Source organism: Carassius gibelio, chromosome A17, assembly GCF_023724105.1.
Source record: "Carassius gibelio isolate Cgi1373 ecotype wild population from Czech Republic chromosome A17, carGib1.2-hapl.c, whole genome shotgun sequence".
Lineage (NCBI taxonomy): Eukaryota > Metazoa > Chordata > Actinopteri > Cypriniformes > Cyprinidae > Carassius > Carassius gibelio.
Genome location: NC_068387.1, coordinates 21,213,137 through 21,234,171, shown reverse-complemented (window position 1 = coordinate 21,234,171; position 21,035 = coordinate 21,213,137). Strand labels below are relative to the sequence as shown.

Below are 21,035 nucleotides of genomic sequence, written 5' to 3'. Positions count from 1 at the left end.
GTGTCTTCCAAAGATAATTGCAGGTTTTCTGTCTGCAAGAAAAAATGTAAGCAGTTTTAGAATAAAACATCTTAAAGCCTAAAGAATAATTTGGAGTTTAGAAAAGTGTTCTGAAATACAATAGTCAAGGCATTGTGAAATAATATATTAGGCACACACAAAAAAAGACATGGCGTTATCAATTGGATTGATCATCAATCGCAAAACATTCTTTATAAACGTGTTTCTGAAAAAAAAAGAACTTGAAGCAAAAATTTTGATGTTAGTTTGAATAACTAGTTTTATGATATTCTTTAAAAAACAATATATTTTACACTTATAAACCGCCGCTATTCATGTGACAACCACCCCTCACCCTGTATTTGAAGCGCCAATTTTTTCAAACGTCATCAGTAATGTGGAATTGTCTTTTTGATAGTAGCATCATTACAGATTGAGACACAAAAGTGCTTTGAGTAGTGTTACACCTTGCATTTCCTCTTTGAGTAAACAGTCGATTCTGTTTAAATAATCATGCTGAAGCAAGACTTCAGTGCCAGACAGTTTTAGTAACATATATTTGTGGGCTAATGCATTTATAAACTACTGCAGTCACAAACAGTTGGAGTCCGGATGAGTAGACAGGTCCTCAGCAGACAGTCTGGGCTAATATAGGAGCTTGGCACCAAACTGTGAGACAACCTCAGTGTGACTGTGAGAGCTCCAGTGATCTCTGTAATTTCAACATGTGCCAAAGTTGCTCTTCAGGAACCACAACCGATGACCTGTTGACTTTCAAGAACCACATGTAAGATGGTCTTTCTGCCTCACATAATGATCGTTTTTTCCTCATTCTGTCCTCAAAACAGAAGTGAACAAACACTGTGGAGTTCAGTGTTCCAGAATGAGCAAAATTCCTATTTGTGAAGTTTTTCCCATATGCTATAGTCCTGGGTTTGTGTGATAAGACATTCCTTATAGCTTTGAAATGCAGTGTACTTTGCAAGAAGTGGCACATTCTTAAAAGAAGCACTTTTAAGGGGGTCATGTTGGTTTAAGGGGACACCTGAGCTATTTGTAGTGATATATGAATAAATTCAGAGAGGGCAGTTTGTGGTTTTATGGTGTACAAACAGAACAGCTAAAACCACAAGGCTTAACCTGCCAGAAATGTGGGTTTAGAGCCAAACCTGCTCTGTTTGATTAGCTATTCCTTAAAGATTTGCCCATGTTTCTCCATTTAAATATCCGCTCCTTCATCCACAAACCAGAGTGGACAGCCAAGATCCAAGTATTTTCATCTGGACCCAGAGTTAAGTACCTTTCATTTTTTTTTTTTTTTCTTCACACAAATTTGAACATTTAAAGTCAATTGAGGATTTTTGTCAGTGTTAAACTACATTTACAGGCTTCCGGCTGTTGTTGGTTTGTTCCATTGAAATTAGCCAAATTATACCGTTGGACCTTGGAAATCCACTGTAATCTATACATTTAGCCTCCATTATCTTTCTAAGTTCCGTGACATTTCTGAAACGCCCTTCCCAAATTAAAGGACAGAAACGCACCAGAGCCCGACATTATGAGCTGTGTGCTTTTTAAAGCAGCGCCTACTCAATCTCCATCCATCTTAATGTGAGATAAGCGGCTTACAGTCAACTTCACGCCAAGTGCTCATTATTGTGAAAATGCAAGAACTATTTTTGATATTCCTTAACTGTGACAGGTTACTAATGGTTGAAACCTTTGCATGCTTGCAAAAACATATTCTAAAATGTATATGCTTAGCTTGGAAAATGAAGTGCAGGTTGTTGTTGTTGTTTTTAAACACACTTGCCCACTGTGTTTACTTAAAACCAGCTTGATGTATTTGAGATGAGGAGGAAAATTATTATAAGAGATCCACGATTTGGACAATATTCAGTATGAACAGCTATTGATACAATTTCTTCTGCATAAACACAAAAGCAGTTTTAGCAGTTATTTTTAATAGTAAAAAAATAAATAAATTATGTGAATTGTGAAATCATTTAAAATGGCAAAGTCCTGTGATTTTCTCATCAGCCATATCATAAAATAAATGGCCATTCTTTACATTTAGATGTAAAGCTATAGAGGGTGCACGATGTGATATGTTGTGCCAGGGTGCAACAGGTGTCTTCATGAGAACTTTATGAAAATTGGTGACACGTGTAATCGTTACTGTGCAACTGTGATTGGAGGTCTCATAATTTCTCAGCATGTGTAAATGGGAATTACGTGTGAATAGTTTCTCGCCCACCAAGCTACGTTTTGTTTGGGTGTGTTCATTTGTGGAAAATGATGTTGCTGAATTTCTAATTACTATATTGCTGTTGATGTTTTTTAAGTGTATGTCAAGGAATGTTAGTCTTTAATCAACAGTGTTAAATCCCAAATGAAAACACAGAGTTGCTGTAAAAGAGATTTTTGTCGGTCAGAACATGTTTGTTAAATTTTGTTGGTCAGAACATCTAACTTTTACTCATGTAGAGTGCAGACTTTATAACAAAATCTAATTGAAAGTCTTCCTCGTAATAGTGCTTTATTCTCTGAACTATCAGAAATTTGTTTTACACCAGATTTAGCTTTTTAGCCATGCACCGAATTTATGTTGTCATACAATAAATTCAATGAGATATAAATAGGAAAATCATATAGAATTATGGGTATGGGTAAATGATGGTGATTTTAACCACCCTCAGTGGTTAAAAAGGACTTTTAACAGTAGCAGAGAGTTTGAGGGTTAACGCACCAAAAACAAGGATAACAATGCCATTATGTGAACTTCCATGAGTCAGCAAAAACAATTACTTTCCTTCCCAGCAGGGTTAGGAAAAAATACTTGTGTATTACACTCAGGTCCACAAGTTCAAAACCAAGTCAAGGGAAACACCCTTGAGTATACACTCAGTTTAGTGTCAGCATGGCAATGTTGTTTTACGATCCAAAGATCTGTAAATTTCTCTATTTATTTAAAGGCTTGTTATATCATATTTAAACTCAATATCTTAATTTTCCCTTAATTAACATATTTGAACCAAGAATTTTCTGTGGACATCGACCAATCTCACATAGTCATTAGTACTTACAGTACCGCTCGTTATGTTAATAACCCGTAAGCAGAAGATAAACAGGTTTCCAAGCATGGTGGTGTGTTCATGAATCTATATTTACTTCTCAAAAACATCTGCATGCATAAGGCCCCATTTACTGCAAGTTTCAACGCCAATCCACCTTGCCAGCTTGCAATGCTCTCCTGCATTTCATTTTAGCCCTTAAATAACACTCTGGTGAAAAATTGGAAGGCAGCTGAAGTTTGACAATGCCATTGCTACATGTTAATTAGACTGATTGCATGGCCATCAGACAATGAGCATTCAGTCCATTGTGTGAGGGTACGACAACAGGCAAAGCAGATCAAATGTGAGCTGGGAATGAAAAAATCCCATATGCCGTGCTGTGGGATTATTCTACACGCCAAACTACAGGCCATGTCTGGGAGCCAGGATGCATGGTAGGAGCCTGTGGTCTTTGCCTCTCCCCCAGTGTCTCCAGTGGTCTACGCTGTGACTATCCCCTGGTGGCCTGGCTCCAAAACCAAAGGTAAAGAAAGCTATGGAAATGACAACGTTGCTTATAAGGGTTGAAAAATAGATATGTTTTGATCATCCTTTGATATCTGTTCTTGGGTTTACTCAGTGTAGCATTAGCCTCTTCAAGAAAACTGCAAATTAGGGATGGTTCTATCTTTCTTGTTTCTTTGGTACCTTACCATTATTGATATCCAAAGGTTGCAAATTAAGATGATCCTTGTGGGTATAATGATACAACATATAGTTTCTTTTTTTAATAAAAAAAAACTAAATAAAAAAAAAAATAATAATTTTGAGTTAGAAATCATAAAATGGCAGCACTTAATTTATATCCCCATTAAATTCAGCCATGAAGTAAACACAGGCATTTTAGATGTCTGCCTTTATATTTAGAAGCACTAGAGGAAAAGGTTTTTTTTATTTTATTTTATTGTTTACTCTTTTCCTCTGTCCGTGGTGTCGATGTTTATAAATATGACTGGTTCTCTACCACAATTTGTTCTGTAACTGTTGATTTTTGCATCCATCCTGTTTCCTCATGTGTAAAATGACCATCTGTGCAGAAGCCTTTAAAGATCCCTGGCTACTCTCCAGGGGACATGCTGACTGTCCATAAGCAAGTATCTGCACCAGTTTGCTTTATTATTTGAGTATTGGTGAGCATAAATACCACCCGAAATGTCAAGTGAAGCCAGTTTAAATCAACCCTACTTAAACTTCTGCAATATTGCAAGCTTGTTGGTTTTTAGTCTCCTTAGTCCTGAAAAGAGCCCCAAGAGGCTTCTATCAAAGAAGGGAGGGATCCTAAAGTAAATTTAGCGTCCACCCAAATGACCATCGGCCCAGCCCTTTACACAAGCGGCCGGCTTTAACTGGGGCAGAATGAGTCACAGTCAGTGCGGTCAACACTTCTTTGCTGAACATGGACCCATATGGATGTACTTTATACTTAATCACGTAATTTTTATTTTTTTTTATTTTTTGCTCTAATGCACAATTGCACAATAAAATATGTGTGCATTATTTGCAGCATTCTTCACACATAGCAAAAAGTATGGGTAATCAATACACAACTGATGCCTATTTATTAACCTACGATAAAGCAAACAAATCTCATTCTCACTACTGGAATGTTTATTTAAAATGGAATATATATTTAATTTTCCTTTTTTTTTTTCATTTTATTTAAATCATGACCTAGACATGTTTACAAGAGATTTTGCCAGTGCATAACATAAAAAAATGCACAAAATATTCTCAAAATGCATCCCTTAAGATAATTTGGCTCATGAATACAGCTTATGAATACCACCATATATAGATATTAGATATTTATGTACATACATTCAAAGCCAAAAGCTTTGGCAGTGACATAAAATGTGTGCTTTGCAAAGTTTCCTTCTTAAGGGGTTTTGCTGTTAATGCTAGATTATTGTGTAGAGGGATCAGAAGTTTCCAATCATTTTGTTCTTGTTAGCAGTGGTTACCTCCAAAGAAACACATGCAGCCATCATCACTTTGCATCAAAATGGCCTCACATGCAAAAAGAAATTGCTACAAAGAATATTGCACCTGAAAGAACCACATACTGGATCAAAACTTTTTCAAAACACAAAATGTGTAACTGTCAAAACGTATGGCCATGACTGTACAATTTACAATTTTGGTAATACAGTAAAATGAAAGCCAATACGACAAGAGTAGCAAGAGATTTATTTATACCAGGAATGGAAGACTTTATGCGACAGTGATTCACTTTGACATATCACAATCTGTTTGGTATTCTGATTCACGTGGATAACATATTTGATGCATTTTGTGATTTATTGTTTTATGTCCACAAACGAAATGGTCTGAGAGGTGGCTTATCTGGAGAGCACCATGTCCTGAAGTGGTGTACAGCTCGGGTTTGTCAGGCTGCCAGTTCCTCACCATGCTTGGTCTAGAAGCAGACAGCACTGAGCCAGCCCAGTCCAGTGGGTGTAAAAGGGATGTCAACTTGTTTACAATATCGTTTGTTGTTCTCTGGCCACCCATGTCGAGGCCCATGGCATGCAAAGGTCATTTTCAGCCAATGATCATTCATCATCTATGAAGAATGAATGAACATGGCTGAAAATAATAGTTTATTGTTATTTATACTGGCATGCCTAGGCTTTGGCTCATACTTGAATTGTATGTCTGTTATTTGCAGAGAAAGTGCAATATTTTGCAATGTTGCAAAAGAGAAATATACTGTTAAATAATGCAAAAAAAAGGTGATTTAATTCGAAAGATATTAATACATTTATTCAGCAAGTTTGCATTAAATCGATCAGAAGTGACAGTACAGATATTTATAATGTCACTTTTAAAAAAATGCTGTTTATCTATTCAAAGAATCCTGAAAAATGTATTCATGTTTTCTACAAAAATAGTAAGCAACATTAATAATTATGAGCAAATCAGCATAATAGAATGATTTCTGAAGGATCACGTGACACTGAACTGAAATGGATGCTGAAAATTCAGCTTTGCTTTCACATGAATACATTTTCAAATAGAACAATTTTAAAGTTATTTTTGATCAAATAAGAGACTTTATTTCTTGGAATTCTGAGGGAAAAAAGTCAGATATAAATAGAGAAAAGAAAAATATGAGAGATAAACTCAGAAATCTGACCTGTATTATTTCCCTTACAATTCTGAATCTACTTTTTAGATTATAATATGTGGTAGTCTGTCCAGTATCATCCCAGCTGTATTGTGGTGTAGTATTGACTTGTGCAGTTGTGAGGATAGATTTGAAGCAGGGAGAGAAGCATTCCCTGTGTGAACTTCCTGTCTCGTCCAGCAGAGGTCCTCCAACAGTAGCTTTCAGCAGCCTGATGATCTTTTTCTTCATGGTACAAAACCTGCAGGGCCTTTTTGTGTTTACCAGACTTCCCGAGCAAAATTGCTCTCTCCACATGAAGAAACCAGCCTGTTATTTGTTTCATCCATGAACACTTGCAACAGTATCAAACACATTTAAATTTGAATTTCAGATATGCTGGTGTAATTAACCTTTCAAAGTGCTCGCCATATATGACATCGGCTTTATAGAAAGAAGATTGCCAGAGTAATTGCTGAAGTTTGTCTCATCTCATGCTTGCTTGATTCATTGTTATTCTCGGTTGACTGCAGTATCTGTTTGACATACGATGTGATAAGCATGGAATGATGCTTTTCCTCCTGTGAACAGACAAATTGTGTTTCTTAAATGCGACATTCAGTCAAGGAAAACTGGCAGTAAATGGGTCGTGTAATATATTGTTACAGAAGTTCTTTAGTTTTTCTCAATCTTTATACTCTCTCTGACCCGCAAAAATACTCCTTAACCTTCTTTTGTTGTTTTGCCATTGAAAAACATCCCATGTTGTATGAGAAGCAGTTTTACACACTTACCCACATTTTACTCTTATCGTTGGTTCTTCTGGGACCATATTACAAAAACATCCATTATAGAGTCCTATCTGTTTAGTAGTCATGGTGATTTCTGTTTGAAGCGTGTTAGGTCTTAATTTGAGACTTAACTTTCTGTAATACGTGCCCTAAGGCTTAGAAATAATAGCATTTATCCTGCTTTCTCCTTATTACATCACTATGTATGTCCTGATGAAGTATCTGATCATCCAGTTCTGATGTGTAAACGTGGAGAGTCATGTGTGGATGCGATGCCACAAAAGTGCAGAAGTTCAGAACGAGTCGTTTTTATAACTTAGCTTCACCAATTGTCTAAGTTTAAGTATCGACAAAATGACTAAGAATTAAGCTGAAATGAAACTAAAAACGATCAAATAAAAGCGAATTCAAAATATTTAAAAAAAGCTAATTTATTAGTTCTAAAAGCTAATTTATGTTTCAAATCATCAGTGTAAATTTGACTCCTGATGACCCCTTTAAAATTGTTATTTATTACATATATACATATATACATATATTTACATATATATCCAGATGATGGGTTTATGTTCCAGATTTGAGAGGGTGTTAAAAAGTGTCGAAGCGATGTCCTGGGGACACATTTGGCCCTGTTCTGTTGGCCTGACATCTTTCAAGAAGACATCCAAAAAGATTATGTATTATTGAAATGTCGGCCAGTTGTTTCAACTTAATGTCCACAAGTCCTTGGCATGGTCCTTGTTAACTGCTGTTGTCTGAGGTGTAAAGTCTTCACTTATAACAGCCACAGCTGGATAAAGGCTCATTGATTTCTCTTGGGTCTAGTTCACCTTTACTGGAAAATAAAAGATTATACTGAAAAGGTGTTGGATTTCACACAGAAATTGCTAGTAAATTTCACTAATTGAAGCATTACCTACATAAAGTTCCTTTGTATCCACAAAAGTTTCTCTGTGAAACTTTATCATTCCAGATGTACTGTACTGATTACATATTTATGTAGATCCTAAACATAAAGTGATGAGTGGCATAAATCAGTTTCCATTCTAATTCTGACTTCTATAAATATATAGAAAGACAGACAGTTTAATACTACTGTAAGATGATTTTCATCTTGCTGGAAAGACATCTGTACATCTGGTGCGAGTGCTTTATATGAATTGCCTTGCTCAGTGTGTCTAAGACACACTGACCTCGGAAGATCCCTTCTGAAACCTTTAGGAGACATATGAGATTAAGCAGTCTTGCAAAATCAATAAAAGTCTTCAATTGTTCGCCATATTTTTTTCTCTGTGGGATCTCGAGTATATTATAAATTATTGTTAGTACATTCAATTAAACAATGTTTTTTTTTTTTTTTTTTAATCGAGCACTTACAGACTTTAAAACACTTGAACCCCAGTTTTTTTTTCTACCCCTTACAGAAAAACCACATGAAATATGTGAAACACGTGAAATGACATGTTTATGTACGTTTTACATTTGTTTCACATATTTCACATGTGATTTTAACGTTATTGCATGCACTGGCAGATTTTGCAGATTTACCTTGTTTATCATTTATTTTATAATTAAGAAAAAATTCTTACCCAAACAATCCAGGCCCATTTAAAATGAATTCTCCTTTTCCACATTTGTTAACAATGCTACTTTGCTTTCCCAGGTTATGTGGGAAAAGATCAAGGGTGGTTTGGCTCTGATAGTCATGGAGAAAATATCTGTCTCAAGTGGCCCCACACAGACACGTCCCAGGTTCCTGCGGCAGAGCCACCTGTCTCACACACTACCGTCTGTCCACACGCACCTTATAAATGCTCACTGTTTTCCTCTTGGTCGAAGCTGCAATGAGCTCGACAGAATCAGTCTGAACCGCTGATTCACTGACATAGAAGAGTGGCACATTCTCATTCTAGATGATTTTTTTCTGGACAGGAATCAGTTCCAGGGGGAACATGTCAAGCACCGTGACCGAACCATCCCAGAGAACTAAGAGGTGATTCAGAACAGGGACCGCCGTCAGCTGGCTGATTGCTCCACTTCGGCCCATCTGCCTCTTCCCCATCTCCCGGACTAAAAGGCTTTCTTCACCACTCATGTTATTTACAGTGAGGTACTCAACGACTCCCTCTTTAGTCCCAATATAGAGGTTTTTACCGAAACACTCAATGCTGAAGTTGTTTTTGCCTTTCCCAAAGGGCATTTTTTGAAAGACTAGCACAGGGGTGAAGACTTTCATGATTATTTACTCTTAATTTAGGTCTCAGTGGCAAAAATACACCTAAAAATAAATGACAAACATAGTAAATTGGGCAGAGAAGGAAAACAGTCTTCATTAGCCCAGCTATATACATGCTGTAAAGCTAAATAAAACAAGTAAAGGACGGTCTCACCTCATTAGCAGAGAGGCTGTCAGTGTTATGGAAGTCTCTTTTTTTACTCAAGTGTATTTTGGCCTTGCCATGTGACTCTCATCCTGTTTGACTGCTTTTTACTCTGACTCTGAATGGATGTTTGATTGCACAATAATTAAAGTGTATGAAAGGAAACTAAAACAGTGTTTGTTGCTTCATCAAATGCATTTTTAGCTCACGTTTGCTTTTGCTCACATTATCAATTGGGATTAGTGTAGGGTTAAGTTTAAGAGTATGTTCATTTCAAACATAATACAGCATTCAAGGAATAGATCACTCAAAAATGCAAATATGCTGAAAATGTATTTAACACCAGACCATCCAAGAAGTAGATGAGTTGGAGAAAATTTAGCATTCCATCACTTGCTCACCAATGGATCCCCTTAAAGGGGGGGTGAAATGCTATTTCATGCATACTGAGTTTTTTACACTGTTAAAGAGTTTGATTCCTATGCTAAACATGGACAAAGTTTCAAAAATTAAGTTGTACGTTTGAAGGAGTATTTTTGTTCCAAAAAAACCTCTTCCGGTTTGTCACAAGTTTTGGAAAGTTTTTTTCGAGTATGGCTCTGTGTGACGTTAGATGGAGCGGAATTTCCTTATATGGGTCCTGAGGACACTTCTGCCGGAAGAGCGCGCGCTCCAGTATAGCAGAGCACTGAGAGCGGAAGAGCGCGCGCTCCCGTATAGCAGAGCAGAGAGAGGCTGTGCACAGCCTGATCAGAGCGAGAGCGTCGCGAAAAGTCACAAAAGAAGTGTGTTTTTGGTTGCCAGGGCAAGACAACCCTGCACAGATTACCAAAAGAGAAACAGCATTAAGGGACCAGTGGATGGAGTTTATTTTTACAGAGCATCAACGGAGTTGTGCAAGTGTTTTTGTTTGTTCCCTGCATTTCGGATTGCACATCGTTTATTTCTTAAGGATAATGCAGTCCCAACGGAAAAGGGTCACGATTGTGTGTTGGAACCACATGCGGTGAGTAAAACTGCTTCAAATATCTCTGTGTTGTTAACTTAGCTATCAGCGCGTAAGCACATCAAGTAAACAACATGCGATGTTGTCATCAAACTGCACTTTCCACATGTACAGCTTAAAAAAAAAAAAAAAAAAGACGACATAAAGTGGAACTTAGTCATTTTCCAAAACCGCTAAGCAAATATATACAGTTTCAGTACATACCACATAGCATACCGCCTTTGCTGATGCTGCTCTTGTTAAATTTCAGCCTCTGGATCTGTGTCACAGCTTCCACATGCTCTCAACACAAAAGCCTACTGGCGCTCGTGATTCTTTAGCTCCGCCCACACGTCACGCCTCTAGGCGCTCGTGTTTTTCCGGGAAAAATCGGTACAGACTATCTTTCTCTTATAAATATAATAAAAATAAAGACTTTTTGGAGTTATGAAGGATGCAGTACTACTCTATAGGTACTCAAGATTAACAGGATATTGAGTGAAAACGAGCATTTCACCCCCCCTTTAAGTGAATGGGTGTTGTCAGAATGAGAGTCTAAAAAGCTGATAAATGCATCACAATAATTCACAAGTAATCCACACGACTCTAGTCCATCAATTAATGCTTTGTGCAGCCAAACGCTATGTGTTTGTAATAAACCACCACCATTATGAACCTTTCAGTGAACAGTTCTTAAAAGAAACATATTTTCTATTTCCACTCCAAAGAACCTTTTGTGCATAGGAAATGTTCCATGGATGTTAAAGTTTTCTTTATTTTTAAGGGTGTACTTAATTTTGAGTGTTTCCACATGACATTGCAGTGGTCAGGCTGAACGGTTGGAGCTCTCAGAAAATGTCAAAGTTTACAAGTTGTAATTACAAGTTCTATGAGGACATGAACACTTTTTACAAGTCAGAATCTTGTAATCACAGTCATTTTGACTTGGCGTAAACACACCTCTACTCACTTTATTTCACCAGCGAAACTTAAACAGAAAATGACTGAGAACACCTTTAAAAAAATGTATTTATTTTGTGGCCTTTAGATCATGTTTGTTTTTGAGAGTTCATGCTAGTTTATGTCACAACAAATTAGCCATTTTTACACATGTAACTTTCTCTATGATGGGGACAATGAACCAAAAATATCAATGACGCATCTTGTTCCCAGAGCCTTAGCTAAGTTTAGCTAAGTTTAGATAATTGGACCCCAGAACCATTCCCACTTTTTACCACCTTTATGGTAGCAATTAATATATGCACTGTAATCATAGCATCACCAAACTATGACTACAATGCATATATTAATGGCCACCATTAATGGGGATAAAAGATTGGGAATAATGCTGCATGTTTATTGTTATACTTAAAAAACAGGCAGTAGTAGAGAAGAATACATTTTATTGAACAAAAGAGCATTTTGTGCAACCAACTTCAAACATTTTTTATATTATTCCATACTGGTTTATGAAGACAGTTATTTTTGAAAACGTATTAAACAATACAATAAGCATCCTTATCAGCATGCCACACAGATTATTAATCTATTCATTGTATATTCATCATTCCATTTATTTGAGCAGAAATCCAAATCTATTTTGCCCTCATATTGCTTTCCTGCTATAGCTGGACGACTGTGCTGCTCCTGTGGTTGTCTGTCCCAGTCGGGTGAGCTCACTTCTCCCTGCCGCAGTCAGTGCACAGGATGTCATCCCTCTGGGTGAGGAATCCACGGCCCACCAGAGACACAGAGCACTGCATACATGTGAAACACTCACTGTGCCACTGTCGCTCCTCAAACGAGATGTACTTAGCACCTGCCAGGCCTGGACACACACACAGATGTTTTACAATCAAGCACAATGCTGATTCATTTTTTTATTTAAATTTAGAGGTGTATAAAAATAGCTGCCAGATGTCAAGAATGAAAACATACTAGTAATTGGTTTGGTGCAACCCACGCATTTCTTGGCATACAGATTACTGAAGCAATCCAGGCAGTATGGGTAGTTTTCTCTTGAGGTAAAGCGCTGGCCTGCCAGTTGTCTCTTGCATCCAATGCAAGTGAAACACTCTCGGTGCCAGGGCTTATCATGATACGTGACACCACCAGTTGTTATGGCCTACAGAATTGAAAGTGTGGATTTCATTTTAGTAATATCAATTAACCATATTGTCCAACATTAAAAACAAAAAAGAAAATACACGAAAATTAAAATCCCAATCAAATCCTTGAGAAATGTAAATATTTTACTAATTGGTGTTTTCATACAAATTTGTATGATGTGATTTGTACAGAAATATATCTTTTTTTTTTTTTAAGCTTGATGGTGCACCCTACATGTACCTGTATGTCAGAGAGCATAATCAAATCAACCAAAAGTGTAAAAATGAGTGTAAAAGTGTAAACATGCCAAAACAGTTTTCCATGCCGCTTAAATACATAGACTGTAGATTTCAAGGTCAAAAAAGCAATCCAAAAGCATTATGTATCATATTGCATTCAATTAATCTGCTATATTCCATGTCTTCAATGGCAAATGATAGCTTTGTTGAGGATTTTGTTAAAGTTATGCTGAAAAAAATGCTTTTTGAATCTTCAAAGCTCCAGTTGCATAAATGCTTTTTGATATATTCTCTCACAAATTTTCTCTTTTTGTATTCCACATTTTAAAATACTGTTTTGGAACAGCGTGAAGGTGAATACAGGTGAGTCACTTTTGATTGAACGATAACTAATGAAATGTAATAGTTTTTCATATGTCTGATTCCAAAGCTTTCAAGGTTCAAAAAAGACCTTCACCTTCACAAACTTTTTTCTGTTTGTGTTCCACATTAGAAAAAAAGTCATATTAGTTTGCTGCAATAAAAGAGTGAGTCATTTTTGGGTGAACTGTAACAGTAATACTGTTTTTCAAATATCTGATTCCTTCACAAACAATACACAAAGTAAAGGACTTACTTTTTTACAAGCACAGCATTGGTAGGCGAATTGCTTCTCAAAACAAGGGACACAGAAGTAACTGTTATCTTTAGGGATGAAAGACTTGGTTCCTATTGGCTGCTGACAGCGTTGACACAGAAAGCATGTCTCATGCCAGCTATTGCCTTTGTACTCCATTTTTCGTGATCCTAACACATAAGCAGAAGACAACCTTTATATACTGAGATCTTTCATATTTTATTCAATTTAATAAACAACCTATTTTTAATACAAACACATGCTTTTAATATGTTTTTAAGGGGGGAAATCATTTAGTTACATTTAATTTCTCCAGAAAAGAATAAATAAAAAGAATAAAAAGAGAATAAAGTGTTCTACCTGGCATGATAGTCTTCTTGCAGGTGTTACACTTTGAGGAATGCTCATGAGAATAGCACTCAGTGCAAAGCATAAGGTCATCTTTAGCAGCAAATGCTTTGTCCACCAATGATCGACTGCACTTGCCACACTTGAAGCAATTTTCATGCCAGTGCCGGTCTTTGTAGGAGAGATCCTTCATTAGGCATGCAGAGAAAGTCTAGTTAAAAGACTGCAAATCTGTTCTGACTTTCTGTTACTCATTAATCCTTTATTAATGGATCCTTTTTTTTTACATTTCTAGAGTTCTTAAAAGCAAATGTAGTCATAGTTGGGTATGTTTCTATAGGGGTGAATGGATACTACAACACATATAATTTGTGTTCCCATTTGATCCAAATGCAAAAGAAAAAAAAACCATGATAGCATTTCAATGACTTTTTAAAAAGGGAAAAAATATTTTGATTGATTACATGCCTAGAAGAGAATTTTGAAATGTAATACAAAGGAAATGTAACACAAAGTTTAGTCCTATAAATATGCATTAATAATAAAAAATAAATAAAAAAGTCTGTGTAAAGGGTCCACTGATCTCACAGATTTTTGATTTATTGCATTGCATTAAAAATTAATTCTATGTCATTTTCAAATATAAAGGTGTGAATTATGATGTCATTTAATGCTTTCTTATGCCTACCTTAGAGTTGCACCCAATTGGCAAAGAACACACCTCACAGCAGTTAGCAAACAGATTCTCATAGCACTTTGTGCAGTATTGGGTATCCTCCTTTAGGATGTATTTCTTTCCGAGCAAAGTGTCCTTGCAGTAATGGCAGTCGAATCGTTCCATAGACATTGTTGTTTATGTCTTAAAAGCAGTAAACAGAACCTTAAAAATGTCACAACATACCAGGCTAAAGCAATAAGGTAATTGTCACCCACAAAAAACATACGCCTCTTAAAATAGACACAACAAGCTAAAATTATGGTCTCTGCAAACAAAATCCCTTCCGTGGGATCCTAAACCCCCTTTAAGGTATCAAGAGAACGGCTTGTGATAGTGAGTAAAACTCACCTTCAGTGGCTGCTGGGTGAGATGGCCAGTGATTGAGGGGTTGCATTAAAACGAGCCTCTATAAATACGATTGCTCTTATTAGAAATCCCTGGGGAGAACGGCCCAGTTGCTGATCTCTGCACCTTTTATGGGAGTCCAATCACAACGCATGCCTTATGGTCAAGATCTGTGAATGGTGCCACTGAAATGTTATTCATTTGTGTACTCTTAAAGTACTTTTCCATTACATATTATTCCTGTAAGAGTTACAGAAATCAGCATTTTAGCTGAATTAATTTGTGTCAAATGAATCTTCAAATGAAACACATTATCTTCATAGTTACATACTTCATGTCTCGCGTATCAGTGAAATTAGCGATTGCTCTGTCCTCGGATACCGGATATCTTACTGTATCCACATCTGAGCCCTCAAGCAACTGCTGAAGGCTTAGATAGAGTTGAAAGCAAATGTTGTAGAGGATGCCAAGCTTCTCTGCAACCACTAAAATTGCCTTGGGTTGACTGGATTACAAGAACTATGCAGCAATTACCACAGCTAAACAGGTTTGACACCGGGGGGGGCTCTTAAATGTAAATGGAAGAGTTGATTCTTGACATTTATATTTAAGGGATATACCCAGATAACAGGGAACATTCTCAGAACTTTGGCTAATGTCCTGACAAGGTTCTCTCATGAGCAAACATTCTTCCAGTCACATTAATGAAAATTTATTCATGTTTTCTGGTCTTTAATAATGGTAGCACAAAGTCCATTCTTTTTTTTAACATCATTCATGGAGTGTTTTTTCTCTAGAATGTTTTAATTGAATGTTTGACTAACATCTACGTGTCTCAGAATGTTCAGACATGTGACAGACATGAAATGTTCTCTTGATGTTTGCATAACCAAATAAATAAATGAACATTAAAACTGGATGTTTTGAATGCTCAGAGATTATTATTATATTATTGTAATTCGATTACAATTATTTATACATGGTTAATTTTTTTCTGAAATGTTTCAATAGGATGTTAATCTAAAAAAAATTGTTTTAATGTTACTAGTTTCAGAACATTCAATGGACATTTAACATTCCCATAATGTTTGCAAAATTATAAATTGGAATTTTCCCTTAATATTTGCATGATCAAAAACATTTTTAGACTAACACAGCCTCAAAATATTTTCATGTTTAATTCTACAACATAAAATACATTAATTAATTAGTGTGTCTTGAAAAAGGAGGTTGCTAACAAGTAACTAAATGGGACTACAGAGGTTATTGGGGACAGTAAACATTATCATACCAAACAGGAAAACATTTGTTGGTCAACTTATTTTTAACATTAATCCAAAAGCCAATAAAACCCTCATCACTGCAGCAATCTATATATCTGTATGTATAGTTAGGCATTCAGGCTGTAAAACTTTTTTTGTTCTTAAAAGGGGGGGTGAAATGCTATTTCATGCATACTGAGTTTTTTACACTGTTAAAGAGTTGGATTCCCATGCTAAACATGGACAAAGTTTCAAAAATTAAGTTGTACGTTTGAAGGAGTATTTCTCTTCCAAAAATACTCCTTCCGGTTTGTCACAAGTTTCGGAAAGTTTTTTTCGAGTATGGCTCTGTGTGACGTTAGATGGAGCGGAATTTCCTTATATGGGTCCTGAGGCACTTCTGCCGGAAGAGCGAGCGCTCCCGTATAGCAGAGCACTGAGAGCACAACAGACTTCACTGATCAGAGCGAGAGCGTCGCGAAATGTCACAAAAGAAGTGTGTTTTTGGTTGCCAGGGCAAGACAACCCTGCACAGATTACCAAAAAAAAAAAAAAAACAGCATTAAGGGACCAGTGGATGGAGTTTATTTTTACAGAGCATCAACGGAGTTGTGCAAGTGTTTGTTCCCTGCATTTCGAAGATGCTTGTTTTACAAACAAGGCCCAGTTTGACGACGGATTTGCGTATCTCTGCCTTCTTGTTAGTGCGTCCGCCTCCCATCGGAGACCCGGGTTCGAGCCCTGTTCGGAGCGAGTCGTTGTTGATGCTGCTCTCGTTCAGTTTCAGCCTCGGGATCTGATTCTGGATCATAAATATACGCTGAATCTGACTGTTAGCCATGGTTTGTTTTGGATGTTTTTTTCCTCACGGTAATGTCACAGCTTCCAAACGCTCTCAACACAAAAGCCTACTGGCGCTCGTGATTCTTTAGCTCCGCCCACACGTCACGCCTCCAGGCGCTCGTGTTTTTCCGGGAAAAATCGGTACAGACTATCTTTCTCTTATGAATATAATAAAACTAAAGACTTTTTGGAGTTATGAAGGATGCAGTACTACTCTATAGGTACTCAAGATTAACAGGATATTGAGTGAAAACGAGCATTTCACCCCCCCTTTAATGAAATGTAAGAATTTAAGACCTAATGTATCATTTCAAAATTCTAACTTATTTTTAATTTTCAGACAAGTTAGCTTTTTTTTCTTTCTTCCGTTGCTGTGATGCTTTTGCAAAGTTTGCAGTAATTTAATATATATACAGTACATTAATAGATTATATATACAGTACAGAACTGTTTCATTTGCAGTATTTGGTACTTGACATTTGAGCTGCATCCAACTTATTAAAAAATGAGTCTGAGTTTGTAGTCATATCATTTATCAAGAGGATGAGAGAAATGATCTCGGTGCAAAAATAGCTCAGAAGATCAGCAGTTAAAGAACTTAATCCATCATGCATGTGCATAGGGAGGTCAGTCTATTAGAGAAAGTAGTGATCAATGCTGCCTTAGATTTTCTGCAGTTTCAGACTCACATCATCTGTCTTCATGAATGAAGGGAAAAAACACATTCATTGCTTGGCAATTTATTCAGTGTGATAACAGTTCATTCATATGATTCTTCTTTGCAAAATTGTCTCGTAAAGTGAAGTGTCCTGGTCCTGGATGCCAAAAGTGACAGTTTGGAGAACATCATGCCACAATTACATATGCCACAATTACATAACTCCCTGACAGCAGTATTTCCAGTCTCATTATCTGTCCTAAGCATTCATGTCTGTCTTTTTGTTCTCTTTAACAGGTGTCAACATGACTTGCTAGATGTTTGATTTGATGAACATCCATCACCAGGGGTTTTTAGCTCAGAGCACGGCTGTTGCAACCACCAGATTAATCTCCAACCGCGCTGCTAGCAGCTCAGCTCAGAACAAACAAACATGCACAGACTTTCGGTTGCTAGGCATCCCAGAGCATGTTGCACCTTTGAATGAAACTAGTGAGTCCACAGTAAAATGTGTCTTTATTTATGTATTTGTGTGATTGGAGAGATTAATACGGAAGTGAGAGGAAGTGTTGGAAAAGAAAAATATCTTTAAACTGAAATATGAATAGATGGAGTCTTTTAAATAAAGGAATCGGAATTATGAAGTAGCATGTAGCTAATGTGTTTATTGTCATAAATCACTAATATTTCTGGACTTTATCCCATTTTGTTGAAGTGGTAGAATGGCAGAAAATGATGGAGATGTGTGACCAGAAATATATTTTAGATTTGATTGATGTGTGAGTGGATCCCAAAATATATTAGAATGCAATTCTAATACAATGCATTCTACTTCTACTTCTACAGTCAGTTTACTCTTCCAGATCAACTTCTTTCATGTTGGAGCAATTATTAATCCAATAACCAGAAACTCATCAACACTTTTATTCCTAGCTACCAAAATTTTGGCATCTTTGATTTTACAGCAGAGATATTTGAAATTAATTCTACTGCCCCCTTACTGAGGTTTGTTACCGCCACAGTAATGCAGTTACACAGGTGTCAGTGTTATTTTAGCATTTATTAATATACTGCATTAGCTTTTATGTATATTTTTTTATTTTAATTTTGGTTTACATTTTTAGCTTTTTTATGTGTTTCTGTCATTAGTATTTTTTCTGTTTAGCTTTGATTTAATTATTTTTAGTTTAGTATTACTTTTTAATTAGTACTTCAACTTACTCTTATTTATTTTGCAAAGTCAACATTTCAATATTTTCATTTCAGGTTTTTATATAATATCTTGTTTGAGGATTTATCTCATAGTCATCTAATGTTTCAAGTTTTCTATCTTACATTTCTATTTTATTTAATTTTATTTCAGCTTTATTTAAATTACCAACAACAGTTTTATTTAACAATAACAACACTGACAGCTGGGTCCACAAATTAGAGACAACATTGAAAATCTGATATTAAAAATCTAAAAATAAAAATAAAAAAAAGTAAGATGAAGGAAAATTTTCTTTGATGTTCTTTGAAAATCTTTTTCAGGTTGTTATGATCATAATTTCTAATGGAAACACTAATATTAAATGAGAAAATGCTACATTCAAGCATCTCCTTAAGTGGTCTCAAAAGATCAGTGCATTTCAATGCTTTGGCCAAATATTCATGCCTTAACAAATGTTTTTCCCGCTTTTACAAATAGCAGAAACAATAACCACATCTTACAATCATACATTCTAACAGTCTATTTAATCTGTTGTGACACATCTGCTGTAAAATCTGCTGATCTGACACTGATTATAGGAAGGCATTTCTTCGGCTACATCATTCTCACACATTCGACTCAGGACTAAGATGCTTAATAAAGTGTTGACAGCATAAGTGAAGTCATTGTGTTGAGATCAGGTGGCCTTCACAGTAATAAGTGTTCTCACACCTTTCAGTTTCTCTGAGCTGACGATTGCCTGTCACAGCTGCCCGAGCAGGCGAGGATCAGCAGAACTCTCAGTTGGAAATAAGATAGGCTTGGTGGACAAAGAAACAAAGAGGCAAAATCCATACCCTATGATCTTGCAGGACTGTACACCCCTTCAGGGATCCTGAGGCGCTCTATTGGCAATGTCCAGGCAGGAATGGCGAGACAAGGTGACAGGAAATGTCATAAAAGCTGGTTTAACCCATCTAAAGTCTTTATGATATTCTGGTCTCTAGTTTTGAGCCAGGAATTTGGCTGTTTTATAAGATGCCATTTGTATCATTTGCTTATTTTCAGCTGAATTATTATATTCAACTAAAACCAGAAAACTTTAACTGAAATAAAATATAAAACAACTTATTTTATATCAACTTGCTGCCAAGACGTAATTTCTCATTTTCATTTAGTTTAACTTGTGTACTAAAATAACTTAAAGGGATACTCCACCACAAAATTAAAATGTTGTCATAAATCACTTAATCACCCCATGTCGTTTCAAACCCGTAAAAGCTTTCTTCGTCTTCGGAACACAATTTAAGATATATTGGATGAAAACCAGGAGGCTTGTGACTGTGCCATAGACTGCCAAGAAAGTTACACTGTCAAAGTCCAGAAAAGTATGAAAGACGTCATCAGAATAGTCCATCTACCATCAGTGGTTCAACCGTAAGGTTATGAAGCAACGAGAATACTTTTTGTATGTGAATAAAACTAAAATACTGACTTTATTCAACAGTTCCTTTGTAAACAGTCTCCTCTGTGTCTCTACATCACTCGAACTGCCTACGCGCTTCTGTGTCAGCCGCGCCACAAGGGTGCGCTGTTTTCATTCAAATCAAAGCATAAATACATGCAGAAACAGCGCATCCTTGTGGACTTTGACAGTTTAATTTACTTGGAAGTCTATGGGACAGTCATAAGCCTCCCGGTTTTCATCCAAAATACTCTCTATTGACTCTCTATTGACATACTCTTTATGCAAAAAACACAACAAATTTACTAAACCTACAATGAAAAAAAAAAATACAAAATTTAAATAAAATATATAAACAGAATATAAGCATTCAAAACATGAATAAAAAAAATATATGATACTAAAATAACATTGATTTTGAGATAATGAAGTGCGAATGTACATAATTATTTTATTTTATTTATCAGTGTTTTTGAGGAGCCTGAAGCTATTGTCTATAGCTAGAGCAAACATTTATTTTATTTACATTATTTTCTCTGTTTGTGGATTTTGTTGATCAGATCTTTAAATATCCCAGTCCAGAATAGAATTTAATTCTTAATCTCTGTCCTATATGGATTTACACACTGATTATATGCTGGTCCTCTATGCCCACAAAACACACACACACACACACACAAACATACACAAACAAAAACATACATTCCCTCATCAACATAATACTGAAATATATAGTAACCCGATGAACTTTACCCCCTTATTTGGCATAAGGACTGAACAACTGTGAGTCCTATTGTTTTGAGGAACAGGATAAGAGTGCATCACCTTAGTGGGTTCAGAAGGATAACTCTAAATGCCAGA

At 36.2% G+C, this 21,035-nt stretch overlaps 1 protein-coding gene and 1 pseudogene across 1 annotated transcript; both read right to left on the bottom strand.

The window, feature by feature from the left end:
* Positions 1-8,246: 8,246 nt before the first annotated feature.
* On the bottom strand, positions 8,247-9,483 carry LOC128031560 (transforming growth factor-beta receptor-associated protein 1-like; annotated as a pseudogene).
* Positions 9,484-11,765: 2,282 nt separating this feature from the next.
* Positions 11,766-14,837, bottom strand: LOC127933449 (four and a half LIM domains protein 2-like). Its single transcript, XM_052530460.1, has 6 exons — positions 14,758-14,837; positions 14,380-14,550; positions 13,704-13,878; positions 13,344-13,513; positions 12,318-12,504; positions 11,766-12,207 (listed from the first exon to the last, which is right to left on the bottom strand). The coding sequence occupies exons 2-6, from the start codon at positions 14,536-14,538 to the stop codon at positions 12,056-12,058; spliced, it is 843 nt and encodes a 280-aa protein (XP_052386420.1). The 5' UTR covers positions 14,539-14,550; positions 14,758-14,837; the 3' UTR covers positions 11,766-12,055.
* Positions 14,838-21,035: the final 6,198 nt, after the last annotated feature.